This window comes from Myotis nattereri (assembly GCF_964212035.1).
Source record: "Myotis nattereri genome assembly, chromosome: 3".
NCBI classification, from domain to species: domain Eukaryota; kingdom Metazoa; phylum Chordata; class Mammalia; order Chiroptera; family Vespertilionidae; genus Myotis; species Myotis nattereri.
This window is the reverse complement of record NC_138077.1, coordinates 22062275-22077971: the sequence shown is the minus strand read 5'-3', so window position 1 is coordinate 22077971 and position 15697 is coordinate 22062275. Positions and strand designations below refer to the sequence as shown.

The following is a 15697-nucleotide window of genomic DNA, read 5'->3' as shown; positions in this document are numbered from 1 at the left end:
ATTTAATTGTATGCTCTCTGCCACTGTAACAATAAATGCACAATGAAAAATATGTAAACACAAGTGTGTTTAAATTATTTAAGATCTACAAGAAGAAATGAGAAAACTGAAAAAAAAAGACTAGGTTCTTTTTTAAAGAACCAAATATAACCTCTAAAATTAAAAAAAAAAAGTAACTGAATTAAAAAAAAAACCCTCAAGAAATTGGGTTAAGTGGCAAATTAGACAAAACTGGTGAGAATATTAAGGAACTGGAAGCTAAGAAAACAATCCAAAAGGTACTCTTTAAATTTGGTATCCTAAAATCCTTTCATTATTCAGAAGGATAATAGAGAGAAATTAATTTCACTTTTTTAGTTAAAGGATGTTTCTATTTTTAAGAATAACTACCAAAATCAAAAGGAAATAGAACATCCAAATAGAAGGAATAGAGCTAACCGTATATAATAAAACTCTAATATGCAAATCGACCAATCAGCAGAATGACCGGTCACTATGATGTACACTGACCACCAGGGGGCAGACGCCCAATGCAGAATCTGCCCCTGGTGGTCAGTGTGCTCCCACGGGGGAGTGCCATTCAGCCAAAAGCCAGGCTCATGGCTGGCAAGCGCAGTGGTGCTAGCTGGAGCCTCTCCTGCCTCCATGGCAGCGCTAAGGACCCCTTGGGGTATGTCTGCCTGTGGGGAGTGGGACTAAGCTGGCAGGTGGACATTCCCCGGGGGGGGGAGGGGGTCCTGGACTGCAAAAGGGTGTAGGCCGGGCTGAGGGGCCCCCTTCCCCCCAGTGCACAAATGTGTGCACTGGGTCTCTAGTTAAAAAATAAAACACTTGATCTATTCAATAGAAAGAGTGAAGGAGGAGATAAAAATATAGGCAGAGCAAGATAAATTAAAAGCAGAACAGAATGTGATAAAAATAAATCAAAATTTACCAATAATCACTATAAATATTAATGAAACAAACTTTCTAGTTAAGAAACAAAGGTTGTCAGTAGGTATAGTTTTTAAATCCCCAGCTATATGTTACTTACAAGAGCCATGAGTAAACTTTAGAATCTAAAAATGTTGAAAGTAACCAATTTAAGGGGGTGGTGGGAGAATATACCAAAAAGTGTGCCATTCAAAAAAGCTAGAATGATTATATTATCAGTCAAAAACAGACTTTAAGGCAAAAGAGAATAATTAAATTATGATGAAAGAAAGACTATTAAGAAGTTATCTCAGAATTAGCTAGTAAGATCGTTTTTAAAAATATATATCGAAGATTGACAGAATTATAAGGAGAAATTGACAAATCCATAATTATAGAGGGAGATTTTAACATACCTCTCTCATAACAAAGTACAACTCCGTCATCACTAAGCATTCAAATGTAAAAAACAACAACAACAAAAACCAACTGCTCAAAGATACAGAAACTATGTCATTTCAAGTTCAACTTAATGAAATATATAGAGCATCACCCAGGTTTTACAAGCAAGTTTAATCAAACATTGAAAGAACTCATAATTTCCATCTTATCCAAACTGCTCCTGCAAGTAGAGTATGCAGGAATGTGCTAAATTCTTTTTATATGTCTAGTAAGTATACCCAAAAGAGACAAGGACAGTTCAAAAAAGAAATAGCAGGCTAGTCTCCTTTAAGAACATAGATGCAAAAGCTCCAAAGAAAATATTAGCCAAACAAACCCAGCACCATATGCATGGAAATACATCATAACCAAGTTGAGTTTATTCCAAGACCTCAAGATTGATTCAATGTTAGAAGATCTATTAATTTATTACATTATCCATTTGAATAAGAAACCATATAATCATATTAACAGATGTAGAAAAGTTATTTAATAAAATTCAGTAGTCATTCATGTTCAAACTAGGAAACAGGAATGTAAACTGATAAAACATAAATACCAAAAACCTATGAAAGCATATATATACATAATGGTGAATCCTTAGAAACATACCCTTAAAAACAGGAATAATAAAAGGATACTCATGGACATGGGTTCACCTCATCAAAGTGTTGGAGGTCCAGCCAATAAAGACAAAAATAAGCCACATAAGGGATAATGTTGGAAGGAAAGAAACAAAGTTGTTATCAATTATTCTGAGTTGATTATCCATATGCAAAACCTTAAGAGACTCTGAAGACAGGTTATTAATAAGAGAATTGAGCAACTTCTGCAGGGTGGAAGATCAACATACAAAAATCAATTGGTTTCTTAATACCAGCAGACAACTGAAAATACATTTCTAAAAAAAAAAAAAAAGCTTCCATGCTTCCATTTACAATATCAACAACAAATATGGGATATTTAGAAATCAATTTAATGAAAGATACATAAAGTACAATATTACAAAACTTTATTGAAAATGTAAAAAAAAACATATATGAATGCAAGGATATATCATGTTTTTCAGTGAGAAGACTCATTTTCATAAAGTCTATTGTCCCAAATTAGTCTATACATTCAATGTATACAAAAAATAAAATCCTACTCTAGTTTTTTGAGGAAGTTGATAAAGTTGTGGTAAAATTTATGTAAAGGGGCCAAGAAGAATTTGAAGTTGAAGGTGAAGAAATTTGCCTTATGAAATATAATGATCTATATATATAAAAGCCTAAGCAATTGTCCAACCATTTGACAGTCAAACAGGTAACTATGACATGCAATGACCATCAGGGAGCAGATGCTCTGATCAGTAGCTATGACACGCATTGACCACCAGGGGGAAGACTATCAATGCAGGAGCTGCCAAGCTGCGGTGACTTGGCAGCTGCGGTTCTCGGTTGACGCACCTGGAACCAGAGAGGAAGGAGCCCAATTCCAGGGTGCATCACCCAAGAACTGCCCTCTTGCAATCTGGGATCCCTCAGGGAAGTCAGAGAACCGGTTTCAGCCCAATCCCTGTAGGCCAGGCCAAATGACCCCAGTAGTGCAGGAATCCATGCACCGGGCCTCTAGTTTATTATAAAGTTAATATAATTTTAAAAAATTATAATTGGTGAAGGTATGATAAATACCCAGAAACAAACCCAGACACATGGGAAACCTTATTTTGGAAAAAGCTATTACAAATCAGAAGAGAAGCAATTGATGATTACTTAATAAATGGACCTGGGACCATGGTTTAAAATAAACATGCAAAAAAATATATAACTAGATCTCTTCCTCATATGTACAAAAGTAAAGTTCAGATGAATTTAAGACAAATATAAAAACAAAACGATAATGCTTTTAGGAGAAAATATAGAAAAAAATTATATGTACTTATATGAGAGAAAGATTTCTCAATGATAACAAAAATAGACTATAAAGAAATTTTTAAAATCAACTAGATTAAGACTGCAATTTTAAAACAGATAAACAAATAATTAGTGCCTAGATTAAATAAGGAATGTCTACAAATCAATAAGAAAACCAAACATCCTAATCCAAAATAGGCAAAGGATATGAATGACCAAATCATGGGAGAGGAAACGACCTATAAACATATAAAATGGGGTGTGCTCAGCCTCATGAGAGTAATTAAGGAAATGAAAATTAAAACAACAAAAAAGATGAGCTATTATCTCACATCCCATCAGAGTGGGAAAAAGGGAGGTCTGTCAAGACCAAATGTTGGCAAGAATGTAGAGCAATGGAAACATGCTGCTGATGGGTGTATAAGTTGTTAAAATCATGTTGGTAGGTAGAATAATGTCCCCCCAAAGATGTCCACATCTTAATCCCCATAATTAGTGAACATGGTATGTTTTATTGCACTGAAGATGGAATTGAGGGTGTTATATATATGTTAAGGAGAAAATCCTAGATTATCCAGATGGACTCAATGTAAATCACAAGGATGCTCAAAAGTGGAAGAGAGAATCAGAGAAAGAGGTGTGATAAGGGAAGCCGGGTCAGAGAGATGCTATGTTGATGACATTGAAGATGGAGGAAGGGGACCCTAAGCCAAAGAATTCTGGTGGTGTCCTGAAGCTAGAAGAGCCAAGGAAACATATTCCCTCCTACAACCTCCAAAAAGGAAGCTAGCCCCTTCCAACACCTGAACTTAAGCCTGGTTAGACTCACGTCAGCCTTCTGCATTGTAGAGGTGTCTGATAATAAATTTGTGTTGTTTTGGACTACCAAATTTTTGGTAATTCCTTATGGCAGCAATAGAAACCTATTACAATCACTTTTCAAAGAAATTTTAGGAGGTCTAGAAACTTTCCCAGGGACACACCCACTACTTTGCTACCTTAGTATATGGTCTAGGGACCATCACCTTCAAAGTTAGTAGAAATTCGGATTCTTAAGCACTACCCTCAATCGGCTGAATCAGTATCTGTGTTTTAACAAACACAGGTGATTGAGCTCCAAAGCAACCCCCAGAGCAGCCTCCCACGTATAGACAAAGAAATAGGTATAAAAATTACAGCACTATTGGTAAAAGCAATTGTTAATAATAATATATCTTTCAACCACAGAGCGTGTGAATAAATTGTTGCATACTTATGTAATGGAATACCACACAGCTGTAAGAATAAATGGAGAGCTCCTTGGAGATAAAACTTCTAAGTAAGGTCAAATGGGGGAAAGCTGTGTTGCAAAGAAATATATTCAATATGATACAATAATATAAAATTTAAAGCATGCAAAACAATACTATAAAATGCTTATTGATACATACACATGCAATTAAAGTGAAAAAAACACTCATGAAGATGGTAAATACTAATTTCAAGATGGTGGTTGCTTCTGGGGAGAAAAACAAATGAGTGGGATGGGAAGCAATTATGCCATAAGGTTAAGTTTTGACAAAGCTGGTTGATAGGTATACCAGTGCTCCTTACAGTATTGTCTAATGACTTTGAATATTTCATAATTTAAAAGAATATACTAATTTATTAATGGAATTTATAGGATTTCTACATCAAAGTGTCATCATCAATTTCTAATTAAAAAAAAATGTTCTTATGCATTTACTTTTGTATTCTTTGATTGAAATTCAAGCTAGCTGAAAAATGACTAATCTGGAGTTTTCCCCTTCAAGGCTCCCAGGGAGTATTGTGCCAAAAAGCCTTACACCAATTTCCCATCCTGAATTCCAACAACAGTCCCATTCATCATGACCTTTTGCAGAGTTGATCAGTTTGTCTACATAACTAAGCTCTATGATCCAATGTGTTCTGTATAGATTGGGCATTGCATTTAAAATTCCTGATCCTTTAAGGAAAAGCTGTTACTAAAAATAAACAAAATAAAACAATATTTTTCAATGCATGCATTTTTTTAAAAAAGAAAACCTGAATATTTCCAATACCTTGTACTCTATGGGCATCTGATTAAAATCTGTTTGAGACCAATTCTGTAAACCACATATGGAAAAAGCAAGACTCATTATTTTTTGTCACTCAAATACATTGCTTGATCTAGAAACAGCCTTATTAAACTTAGTCATTGACATTCTGAAAATGCTGGCCTTCTTTCCTCTATTCTCATATCTAAATGTCCTTTATACATGAACTAGAGGCCCAATGCACAAAGATTTGTGCAACAGGCCTTCCTTCCCCTGGCTGCCAGCACCACCTTCACTCTGGCCAGGAGCTGCCTTCTGCCTCCGAGTGCTGCCCAGAGGCCCGGAGCAGCCCAGGCGGGGTGGAACGCCATCTTTGTGGCATCAATTTGCATATTCCCTCCTTATTGGCTGTGGGCACTGCCATCTTTGTTGTGAAGTGATGGTCAATTTGCATATTCTGTCTTTGTTAGATAGGATTTGTCCCCACCATTTAATAAAGGTCTAAATATGTGTAATTACTGCTTATTTGATCCTTTCTGTGCATATTTTCTGTATACAAAGCTGAATTTAAAGTAAACAGAGGCAGGAAAATTCTTGTTCAAGAAATCCATAGGAGCCAGTTCTCCTGAGACAGTTAAGAACTTGAGAGGATTTTGAGAAAAAAATCCATACCATAAAGTGATAGGCAGATGTTTCCCATATGTTGTTTGCAGATAAATCCCTGTAGTTTATACAATATTTTTTCTTGAGATTTTGCCATTTTAAATCTAGTTGTTCATACATGTCTTTGAGGCAAATCACATGTGACAAACAAGCTGACTCTAAACTTCCCTTGAAATAGTGCAGAAATTAGAGATTTGAATTTGCTTTGCTACTCTCCAAACTTCTCATAAAAATAAGGCCTAGCCTCCATATGTTGATTGTGTAAGTCAGATGCCTGGTATTTCTCAGGAATGTGCACACATTCCTCAGCAACTTTTTTGCTGTCCTTCAGTTCCATGTAGGTTCGTGCTTGTGACACTGCTTAATTTACATTTAAGCAACATCCAAATGTTCTCATCAGGAATTCTTTATCGGAACCGTTTCTTCTGAAGGGTGTGGTCTGGTTACTGTCAAAGTTTCCTCTCTCCCCATGGTGCATTACTCAGGAAAATTTTTCATTAGATATAACACTGATCACATCATAAAATATTCTCTTTTATGGATTCGGCTTAAATTGTGCTTTCACAATTTTTGGAACTAAACAGCGTAAGGTACTGTTATTTTCAGCAGAAGACTTGGGCATCAGCTCGTGCTATGTATTGCATTCCGTGCAAAGGTGATTGCATTGCTAGTAATGTTATTTCTAGGGCTCATCCCTTTATTGTTTTCTCAACAGGCAACACCATGTTGTTGAGGGTGTTACCTGCTGTGTATGAAAAGCAGCCTCAGCCAATTAACAGACACCTGGCAGAACTCCTGGCCTTGATGTCCCAGCTGGAGCAGCCAGAGCAGTACCATCTCCTGCGGCTCCTGCACGTAGCCACGAAGAGAAAGCAACCAGAGGTAAAGAGTACAGGATGCACTTGATGGTCCACACAACCACGCGTGTTGTGGGGCATGTGAATAGGATGTGTACTTCCAGTTAACTCTCTCATAGGCCTACACATGCTCATCCACCTTTTCTAGAGTCATAACAGTCAGGAGGGTGATGGCAGAAGTTGGATACTGCCTGGGGTTACTCCGCCCTGAGAAACAAAACCAATCGGATTTATGTGTGCGTGTAATTTTTTATTTATCATGAGGAATTGGCTTATGCCGTTATTGAAGCTGAGGAGTCCCACACTCTATCACCTGCAAGCAGAGGATCCGGGAAAGCTAGTGATGTAGGTCAAGTGTAAGTCTGAAGATCTTAGAAACAAGAGAACTGATGGTGTGAGTTGTAGTCCAAGTCCTAAAGCCTGAGAACCTATGGGATGAACCCATGTCACCCCAATAAGTTCAATTTAAATAAATAAATGAATGAATAAATAAATAAATAAATAAATAAATAAATAAATAAATAAATAATCTGGGGCTGACACTGGCTAGATACCTGTCCCAGAGCCATATGGGTCAGTCCAAGCTACATCGCAAACTCAGTTTAAATCTCGCCAATGAGATCTTTTTACCTCAATACCCTCAACAATTGAGGCTGTAAGGCTGTGGCTGGTAAAGCCTATGGTGGGTCCAGAAGCCACAGCAGAAGGTGGCAGTCAGAAAGGTGAGCTGGGCAAGAGGAGGAGAATTGAACTGAACAAGGAGGAGAGGGTGGCAACAGATTCCTGCAGGTACTGTGGGTGCTGAGTATGGATCCCAGAAGGAAGAAGTAATGGTTTGGGAAGCATCCACAGTGGTGAGAATGGGCCCTGCCTGTGCCAGGATCCTACCTGGTGGGAAGAAGCTGTGACAGGTAACTCTCCATCACTTTGTTTCCCATCAACACTCACCTTCATGGTAAGGCAGCCCCGCCTTGCCTCCTTCGGTCCTCAGCCCTTCAATTGCTCACCCTTGACTGCTGAGGGGCACAGGCAGTGAGCTAGAGGAGCACCTGATTCACCTCCTCTCTCTTAATTTGTCCCTTAATTAGACAGTGGGCAAAGGGAATGGGAGGAGTTCAGACAAAGGGTTTACTGAGAAAGGACAGTGAAATACGTGGCAACAATAAGAAACGAGGACTAAGGCTTTCAATGATAGTCTAGTTCAATTAATGTCAGATGAAATAGGAAGCGAAAGGAAGAGGTTGTTAACCTTGGGAAATGTGGATGAAAGCAATGCTTTTCTTTCTGCATAAAAGCTGTGCCAATGCTCTGTAATCTGGACGTAAAGTGCTTGGGTTCTCCAATGAGGGCAAAGTGCAGGAATGCCTTCCTCACTACCTACCTTCTGTGACTGGTGATAACCTGTTTTTCCAGGGATGGGGGGTCAATAGTAGGCCCGTGAGAAAATATCTTCTCTATGTGCAGCTGAGTAGTCCATGAGATTGCAAACAAGGCATAGCTTCACCATCAACCATACGTCTGTGAGCTTCCACGTGGCTGGCTGGGCAGGTGGTGCCCTTCCTCCATTACTCCCCTCTGGGTATCCCCCTCTCAGGAAACCATCCTTCCTAGGTGAAGACAGGCGGTTGCTGGATGGTGATTCATGGCTGGATGCCGGGGTCCAACCCCAGCAGGTCCAGGGGTCCCCAATGGTGTGGACGGAGTTGGCGAAGAAGGAATGACACGGAGACAGCGTTCAGTTGATCAGCAGCCTAGCCAGGATCTCCAGCCAGGATCTCCAGCCACGTTCTGGTCTGGATCTCCAGCGAGGTTCTGCTTAGGATCTCCAGCCAGGTTCTGTGACCATGTTGTCTTGCTAGGTTCTCCAGCCAGGTTCTCCAGGTTCTCCAGGCAGGTTCTGTAGCCAAGTTCCCTCGCTAGGTTCTCCAGCCAGGTTCTGTCCAGGTTCTCCAGGTTCTCCAGCCAGGTTCTGTAGCCATGTTCCCTCGCTAGGTTCTCCAGCCAGGTTCTGTCCGGGTTCTCCAGACTGGTTCAGTCACCAGGTTCTAGTCAGGTTCTCTTGCCAATTTCTGTAGTCAGGTTCAGTCCAAGATCTTTTGCCATGTTCTCTCCAGCGAAGTTCTTCTGTCTCTAGAGAACGTTCTGTGTAGGTTCTGTGCCAATTTCTGTCTCTCTCTCTGTCTTCTTACATCTGTATTTATACCAGTTGATTCCAATCCTATCAATCTCTATTTCAAAGGTTAGGGCGTTTCTTATCTCCATTTCAGGGAGTAAAGATTATGTAGCTTAAGCATGATTGTTCGTAGTTAAAGTGATTAATTACCCACCTGGCACTTAGTTAAGAGGTTTTATTCCCTCCCTAACTTCAGGGGAAAATCCCTACCTGGGGAAACAACCTTTCTCAGAGACCTTGGTTAAAACACATAGTGCCTAGAAGGTGAGCAAACATATTAAGAACAGTATGCCGTATATTCCAGGTCCCTTGAAACAGCAAGCATGGACCAGCTCCCGGCAGCTGGAAGCTCCAGAAAATCCTCCGAGTCCACTTACAGGAAGAGGCAGGGTGATCAATGTTCCAAGTGGCTTTCTGGAGCAAAGTCTGCATTCTTGGCTCCTAAAAATTATGCTGTAGTGGAGCCAATGAAAGGGACAGAATTTAGTAGCACATGTGAGTATATCTGTTATTATCCCCAGGACGTGGGCTTCTAGCCTTAACGGCAGCAAGTGGCAAGTTCAGCCCTCTATTGTTTAATGTCCAAACCCAGAGGAACTCCTTTTGTGGTCTGGTCTCTAGAGAAGAGAGTCATTTTATAGGATTTTTCTCTCAGCAGTGTAGAGCATTTCTAGTTACATACCGATTCCTACAGCACCAAACACAGCATCACTAAGCTGGCATGACTCAGAGGTCACTTTTGGTATTTAAAATAGATGTCAGTTGCAGAACTGACATTAAGAATATAGTGTTAAAAGGGCATGCACACACACACACAAACACACACACACGTATACACTGTAGACACACACACAATAGCTATACCTTTTATTCTATGCATTTAAGTTATGGTGCTATGTTTCCAGATGGCCCTATCTACAAGGTGCCCATGGTCTGGGATGAGATATGTCTATAACACTTCAGTTCAGGTACAGGATACTAAAATTGTCAGCAGACTGCTGTGGAAGCAAAAAACTCTAATCTAATAAAAGAGAAACATGCAAATTGAACGCACCTCTGCTATGCCCCAAGCCACACCCACCAGCCAATCAGAGCAACTATATGCAAATTAACCCAACCAAGATGGCGGGCTGTCAGCCATGGAGCTGGGGCAAGCAGGAGGCTTGGTTGCCCCGGCGAAGGAAGAAGCCAAGCTTCCCGCCTGCCATGGCCGACTGTGGCCTCCGCTCAAGGCAACAAAGTTTCAATTACAGAAGATAAATAAATCCCAGATACCTGCTTCCAGCCAGCCTCCACTGGGAGCTTGGGTGGCTGGGGGCCGTGGCCAGCCTGCAAACAGCCATCAGCCCCTCACCCAGGATTGCCACACCCTCATGGGGTGAGGGTCTCCACTGGGGGGCTTGGCCACCTGCAAACAGCCATCAGACCCTTACCCAGACTGGCCAGGCACCCCAGCAGGACCCCCTCACCCTGAAAGGGGTGTGGCCAACCTGAAAATGGCCCTCAGCCCTTCACCCAGGCTGGCCAGGCACTCCAGGGGGCACCCCTACCCTGAAAGGTCTGTGGCCAATGTGCAAACAGCCATCAGCCCTTCACCCAGGCTAGCCAGGTGCTGGGGTCCAACCCCAGCAGGTCCAGGGGTCCCCAAAGGTGTGGACGGAGTCGGCGAAGAAGGAATGACACGAAGACAGCATTCAGTTGATCAGCAGCCTAGCCAGGATCTCTAGCCAAGTTCTCCAGCCAAGTTCTGGTCTGGATCTCCAGCGAAGTTCTGGTTTGGATCTCCAGCCAGGTTCTGTGTCCATGTTCTCTTGCTAGGTTCTCCAGCCAGGTTCTGTAGCCATGTTCCCTCTCTAGGTTCTCCAGCCAGGTTCTGTCCAGGTTCTCCAGCCAGGTTCAGTCACCAGGTTCTAGTCAGGTTCTCTTGCCATGTTCTATCCAGGTTCTGTAGCCAGGTTCTGTCTCTAGGTTCTTCAGCCAGGTTCTCTTGCTAGGTTCTGTCTCTAGGTTCTGTTGCCAGTTTCTGTCCAGGATCTTTTGCCATGTTCTCTCCAGCAAAGTTCTTCTGTCTGTAGGTTCTGTCTTCTTGGTTCTGTCTTCTTAGTTCTGTGTCTTGCTGTCTTGTTACATCTGTATTTATACCAGTTGATTCAATCCTATCAATCTCTATTACAAAGGTTAGGGCATTTCTTATCTCCATTCCAGGGAGTAAAGATTATGTAGCTTAAGCATGATTGTTCGTAGTTAAAGTTATTAATTACCCACCTGGCACTTAGTTAAGAGGTTTTATTCCCTCCCTAACTTCAGGGGAAAATCCCTACCTGGGGAAACAACCTTTCTCAGAGAGGAGACCTTGGTTAAAACACATAGTGCCAAGAAGGTGAGCAAACATATCAAGAACAGTATGCCATATATGCCAGGTCCTTTGAAACAGCAAGGATGGACCGGCTCCCGGCCGCCAGGCACCCCAGCGGGACCCCCACTCTGATCTGGGACACCCTTCAGGGCAAACCAGCCAGCCCCCACCCGTCCTCCAGGCCTCTATCCTATATAATAAAAGGGTAATATGCAAATTGACCCTAACAGCAGAACAACTGGGAATGACTGGTCACTATGACACACACTGACCACCAGGGGACAGATGCTCAATGCAGGAGCTGTCCCCTGGTGGTCAGTGCATTTCCACAGGGGGAGCTCTGCTCAGTCACAAGCCAGGCTGATGGCTGCCAGTACAGCAGTGGTGGCGGGAGCCTCTCCCGCCTTCTCAGCAGCGCTAAGGATGTCCGACTGCAGCTTAGGCCTGCTCCCCGCTGGCAAGTGGACATCCCCCGAGGGCTCCTGGGCTGCCAGAGGAATGTCTGACTGCCAGCTTAGGCCCAATTCCCCAGGGAGCGGGCCTAAGCCAGCAGGTGATCATCCCCTGAGGGGTCCCAGACTGTGCCCCCGAGTGCACAAATTTTTGTGCACCGGGCCTCTAGTCCTATATAATAAAGAGCTAATATGCTAAATAGATCGAACAGCAGATCAATCATCCAGACAACCTTCCAGATAAAGCCAGGGCTGCGAGGGCCAAGCCCCTTGCACAAATTTCGTGCATCAGGTCTCTATTAAAAAATAAAATAAAAGGCAGTGATTAATTCTGCTCAGAAAGAAACAGAGAAGCCAGGGATAGGACCCTTCTCTGGGCAACTTGCTCTACAAGGTTCTGGTCTGGACCTGGGCCCCCACCCTGTTCCCAACCACTGCCCCACCTACAAACACTGTCCAGATAACTCACAATCCCTTCTCTGCATATCTCCATCCTGCTTCCAGGGCTTGAGCAGGCCTGTTGGCTGGGGCTGTTCTCCCAAGGACAGGCCATGTTAAGTGTGACCCTACAGGCCCGAAGGCTGTGGGCTGGAATATCCACAGACATTCATAGAAGAGTCCTTGCAGGGCAAAGCCAGGGGTAGGGAGGGAAGTGAGGGGCAAGGAATGAGGGCTAGGGGTCATTTCCCCCTGTTCCTTCTACAAAGGCCACAAATTGCAAAATCCAGCCAAGCCTCCCAGATTGCTATAAAGGCTTATGTGTCAGGTAGAAGGAAAGAACTTGTTGTGTTTTTTTTTAATAACTGCTGAATATTAGGATGTGGCCTAGGGACCTCCATTTGTACTCTAGCCCCAGGTCCTGTATGTGTTAGGACGGCCTGGAGGAAAGGCTTCCCAGAAATAGAGCTATTTGAGATTGACTTTGCAAGTATGTGTTCAAGCCACTGTGGGTAGTCAGTGGCATGCTGCTGAGTCAGAAGGTTCATAGGGGAAGAGGCAGCAGATCTCCCCATCAGTGAAGACCCTGGAATGCCATGGCACTGGGATTCTGGTCGTGGGCTGAGGGAAATCTTTGAAGTCCTGACATGATCAGATGGGGTTTTAGGACAGTGACTCTGATGGCAGAGAGGAGGCTGAACACAGGGGAGAAAGACTTCAGGCTGGGAGGCCAGTTTGGAAGCTTTCTCAGTGCTCCATGGAATGGGGCTTATGGCCTGAACTAAGGCCACACCAGCTTGCCAGCCATCCCTATTGTCTGAGTGGCCCCTCTCTCTCAGCAAAGACAACCTTCTCTGAGATGTTAAGCTGGGCCAATGAGGCAGCACCAATAAGACCAGACTAATGCAATGCCCTGCATTTGGAAAATTTTTCCTTATCCAAGAATAACCCATCTGAAGCCCAAAGCACCCCTTCCCCATCACATGCATGATAAACTCTGAGAAATATCTGTCTTTTCTATCACCACCATAATAAACTTTGGGTTATCAGGGAACTATAGCAAATAATCAACTTTTATCTAATTGGTAAAATTGGTATCACTTAATTCACATTGCTTGGGCATCTCTCCTCCTTGCTTCTTTTATGCATTCAATTCTGGTTAGGCCTTGAATCTTCATTTTTTCTTTTCTTCTTTTCCTTTTTTATTTTTCTTCACGGGGCAACAGACATTATATACTCTTGCGTGCCTTGGAGGGTATGATGGAATTAAAATGAAATTGGCATGACAGGGAGCACATGTCACAGAGACCGGGGTGTTCCGGGAATAAGACATGAAGAGCAGGGACAGGGAAATGGAACATTATAGAATAGGACAGGAAGTGTGTAAGCATTTTCCATTCCTAAAAGCCTCGAGTTAGGTGTGCTGCCATGACCCGGAGCAGCTGGCCGACACTTCTGCCGTGTGTGCCAGGGATCCCTCATGGCTTCCCCTGAAGGACATACAATCGCTCCCAATGCACAGGCAGCATTTACTGAACTGTTCATTGCTCTGTGCCAGTTACCAGAAACTAGCCCAGTCCTTTCCTCCAAAGTCCTAGATAGGAATGTAAACTTTAAATTTACAGGTAAGGACGATTTTACTTATCTCAAAACTGTCTTCTTTTATGTCTCTATTACTTATGCTGCATATGGCGCATGGCAGTATATACGTGTACACAATGTGTACAACTAACTATTCAAGTATATGGGAGTGTGTGATTATCCGAATGTTACCCTGTACAATCATTTAGACTTGCCTTTCTTTGAGGTGTTCCTGCAACTCACCCTCCTGGCCAGGCTCTATGCTAGGCACTGAGTATACCATGATGTACAAAATAGAAATGATTCTTGACCTTGTAGACCTTTCAATCCAGTCTGCAAAAACAGACATCTAGACCAGCAATGAGAAGAAAGCGTGAGAAGGACCTGCTCAGACCCATTTAGCGTATGATTGGAGCTTCAGGAGGGACACTGGACTGAGAGAAGGAAATCTGAGGAAGGCTTCTTAGGAATTCACAGCTAATCTGAGGCCTCTGAATGACTGGGAATTAGTTACCCAGCAAAGTTGGGGCAATAAGAATTATAGGCAAAGTGAATCACATGAGTAAAATCCCAGATGCAAGAGAAAAGCTAGCAGGTCAAGAAAACTTAAAAAAAAAAATTTAAACTTTTTAAAGACATGATTGAAGTGTGTGATGTATGATGAGATCTGGATGGGGAGAGAGGAGAGTATGTGGCTGAGAAGATAAGCCTAGAAAGAGGGATAGGAGTCAGTTCAGAAAAGGTCAGCTAAGCCTCCAGCCTGAGAGCAATGGCAAATCAGTGAGGTATTGTCAGCAGGGGCGGGTCACCATTGTGGCCACACATGGGGAAGGGGTTGGACAGACAAGACTGAAGGCAGAGAGAACACTTAGGACGCTGTTAGGATAACCCAAATGCAGAGTGATTGGATCAGTGGGCTCAACTTAAATGTCCCTGCTGAGAGAGGACTTCCCTGACCCCCAGCCTAAATTAGGACCCTGGGGCAGTCTCACAGCATGGAATTTTCTCTACATGTAATGTATTACTAAATGTATTATATGCATTTCTGTTGCAATTATTTATTTTGCTAAATGTCTCCTTTCTAGGTAGTGATTTATTCCATGAAGGCCAGTTATACTTATTAGCAACTGTAACTCCAGCATCTTGCAAATAAGAAGGACTCTGCTGGGAGCGGGTCCATCCTTGCTGTTTCAAAGGACCTGGCATATATGGCATACTGTTCTTGATATGTTTGCTCACCTTCTTGGCACTATGTGTTTTAACCAAGGTCACCTCTCTGAGAAAGGTTGTTTCCCCAGGTAGGGATTTTCCCCTGAAGTTAGGGAGGGAATAAAACCTCTTAACTAAGTGCCAGGTGGGTAATTAATCACTTTAACTACGAACAATCATGCTTAAGCTATATAATCTTTACTCCCTGGAATGGAGATAAGAAACGCCCTAACCTTTGGAATAGAGATTGATAGGACTGGAATCAACTAGTATAAATACAGATGTAACAAGACAACAGAAGACAGAACCTACACAGTACCTAGAGACAGAAGAACTTCGCTGGAGAGAACATGGCAAAAGACCCTGGACAGAACCTAGAGACAGAACCTAGCTAGAGAACCTGGCTGAAGAACCTAGAGACAGAACCTGGCTACAGAACCTGGATAGAACATGGCAAGAGAACCTGACTAGAACCTGGTGACTGAACATGGCAAAAGATCCTGGACAGAACCTGGCTACAGAACCTGGCGACCGAACCTGGCTGGAGAACCTAGCGAGAGAACATGGCTACAGAACCTGGCTGGAGATCCTAGACAGAACTTGGCTGGAGAACTGGCTACAGAACCTGGCTGGAGACCCTGACAAGAGAACCTGGCTATGATGATCACCTGAACGCTGCCT

General features: G+C 42.7%; 1 protein-coding gene across 2 annotated transcripts in view; it reads left to right on the top strand.

Annotated features, from left to right (window-relative positions):
- Nucleotides 1–15697, top strand: part of VEPH1 (ventricular zone expressed PH domain containing 1) — a 213508-nt gene that overhangs the window by 50859 nt on the left and 146952 nt on the right. For both annotated transcript variants that reach the window (XM_081086676.1, XM_081086677.1), the window contains exon 5: nt 6666–6832. In XM_081086676.1, the coding sequence (XP_080942802.1) occupies nt 6666–6832 (167 nt within the window). The remainder of the gene's footprint in view (nt 1–6665; nt 6833–15697) is intronic.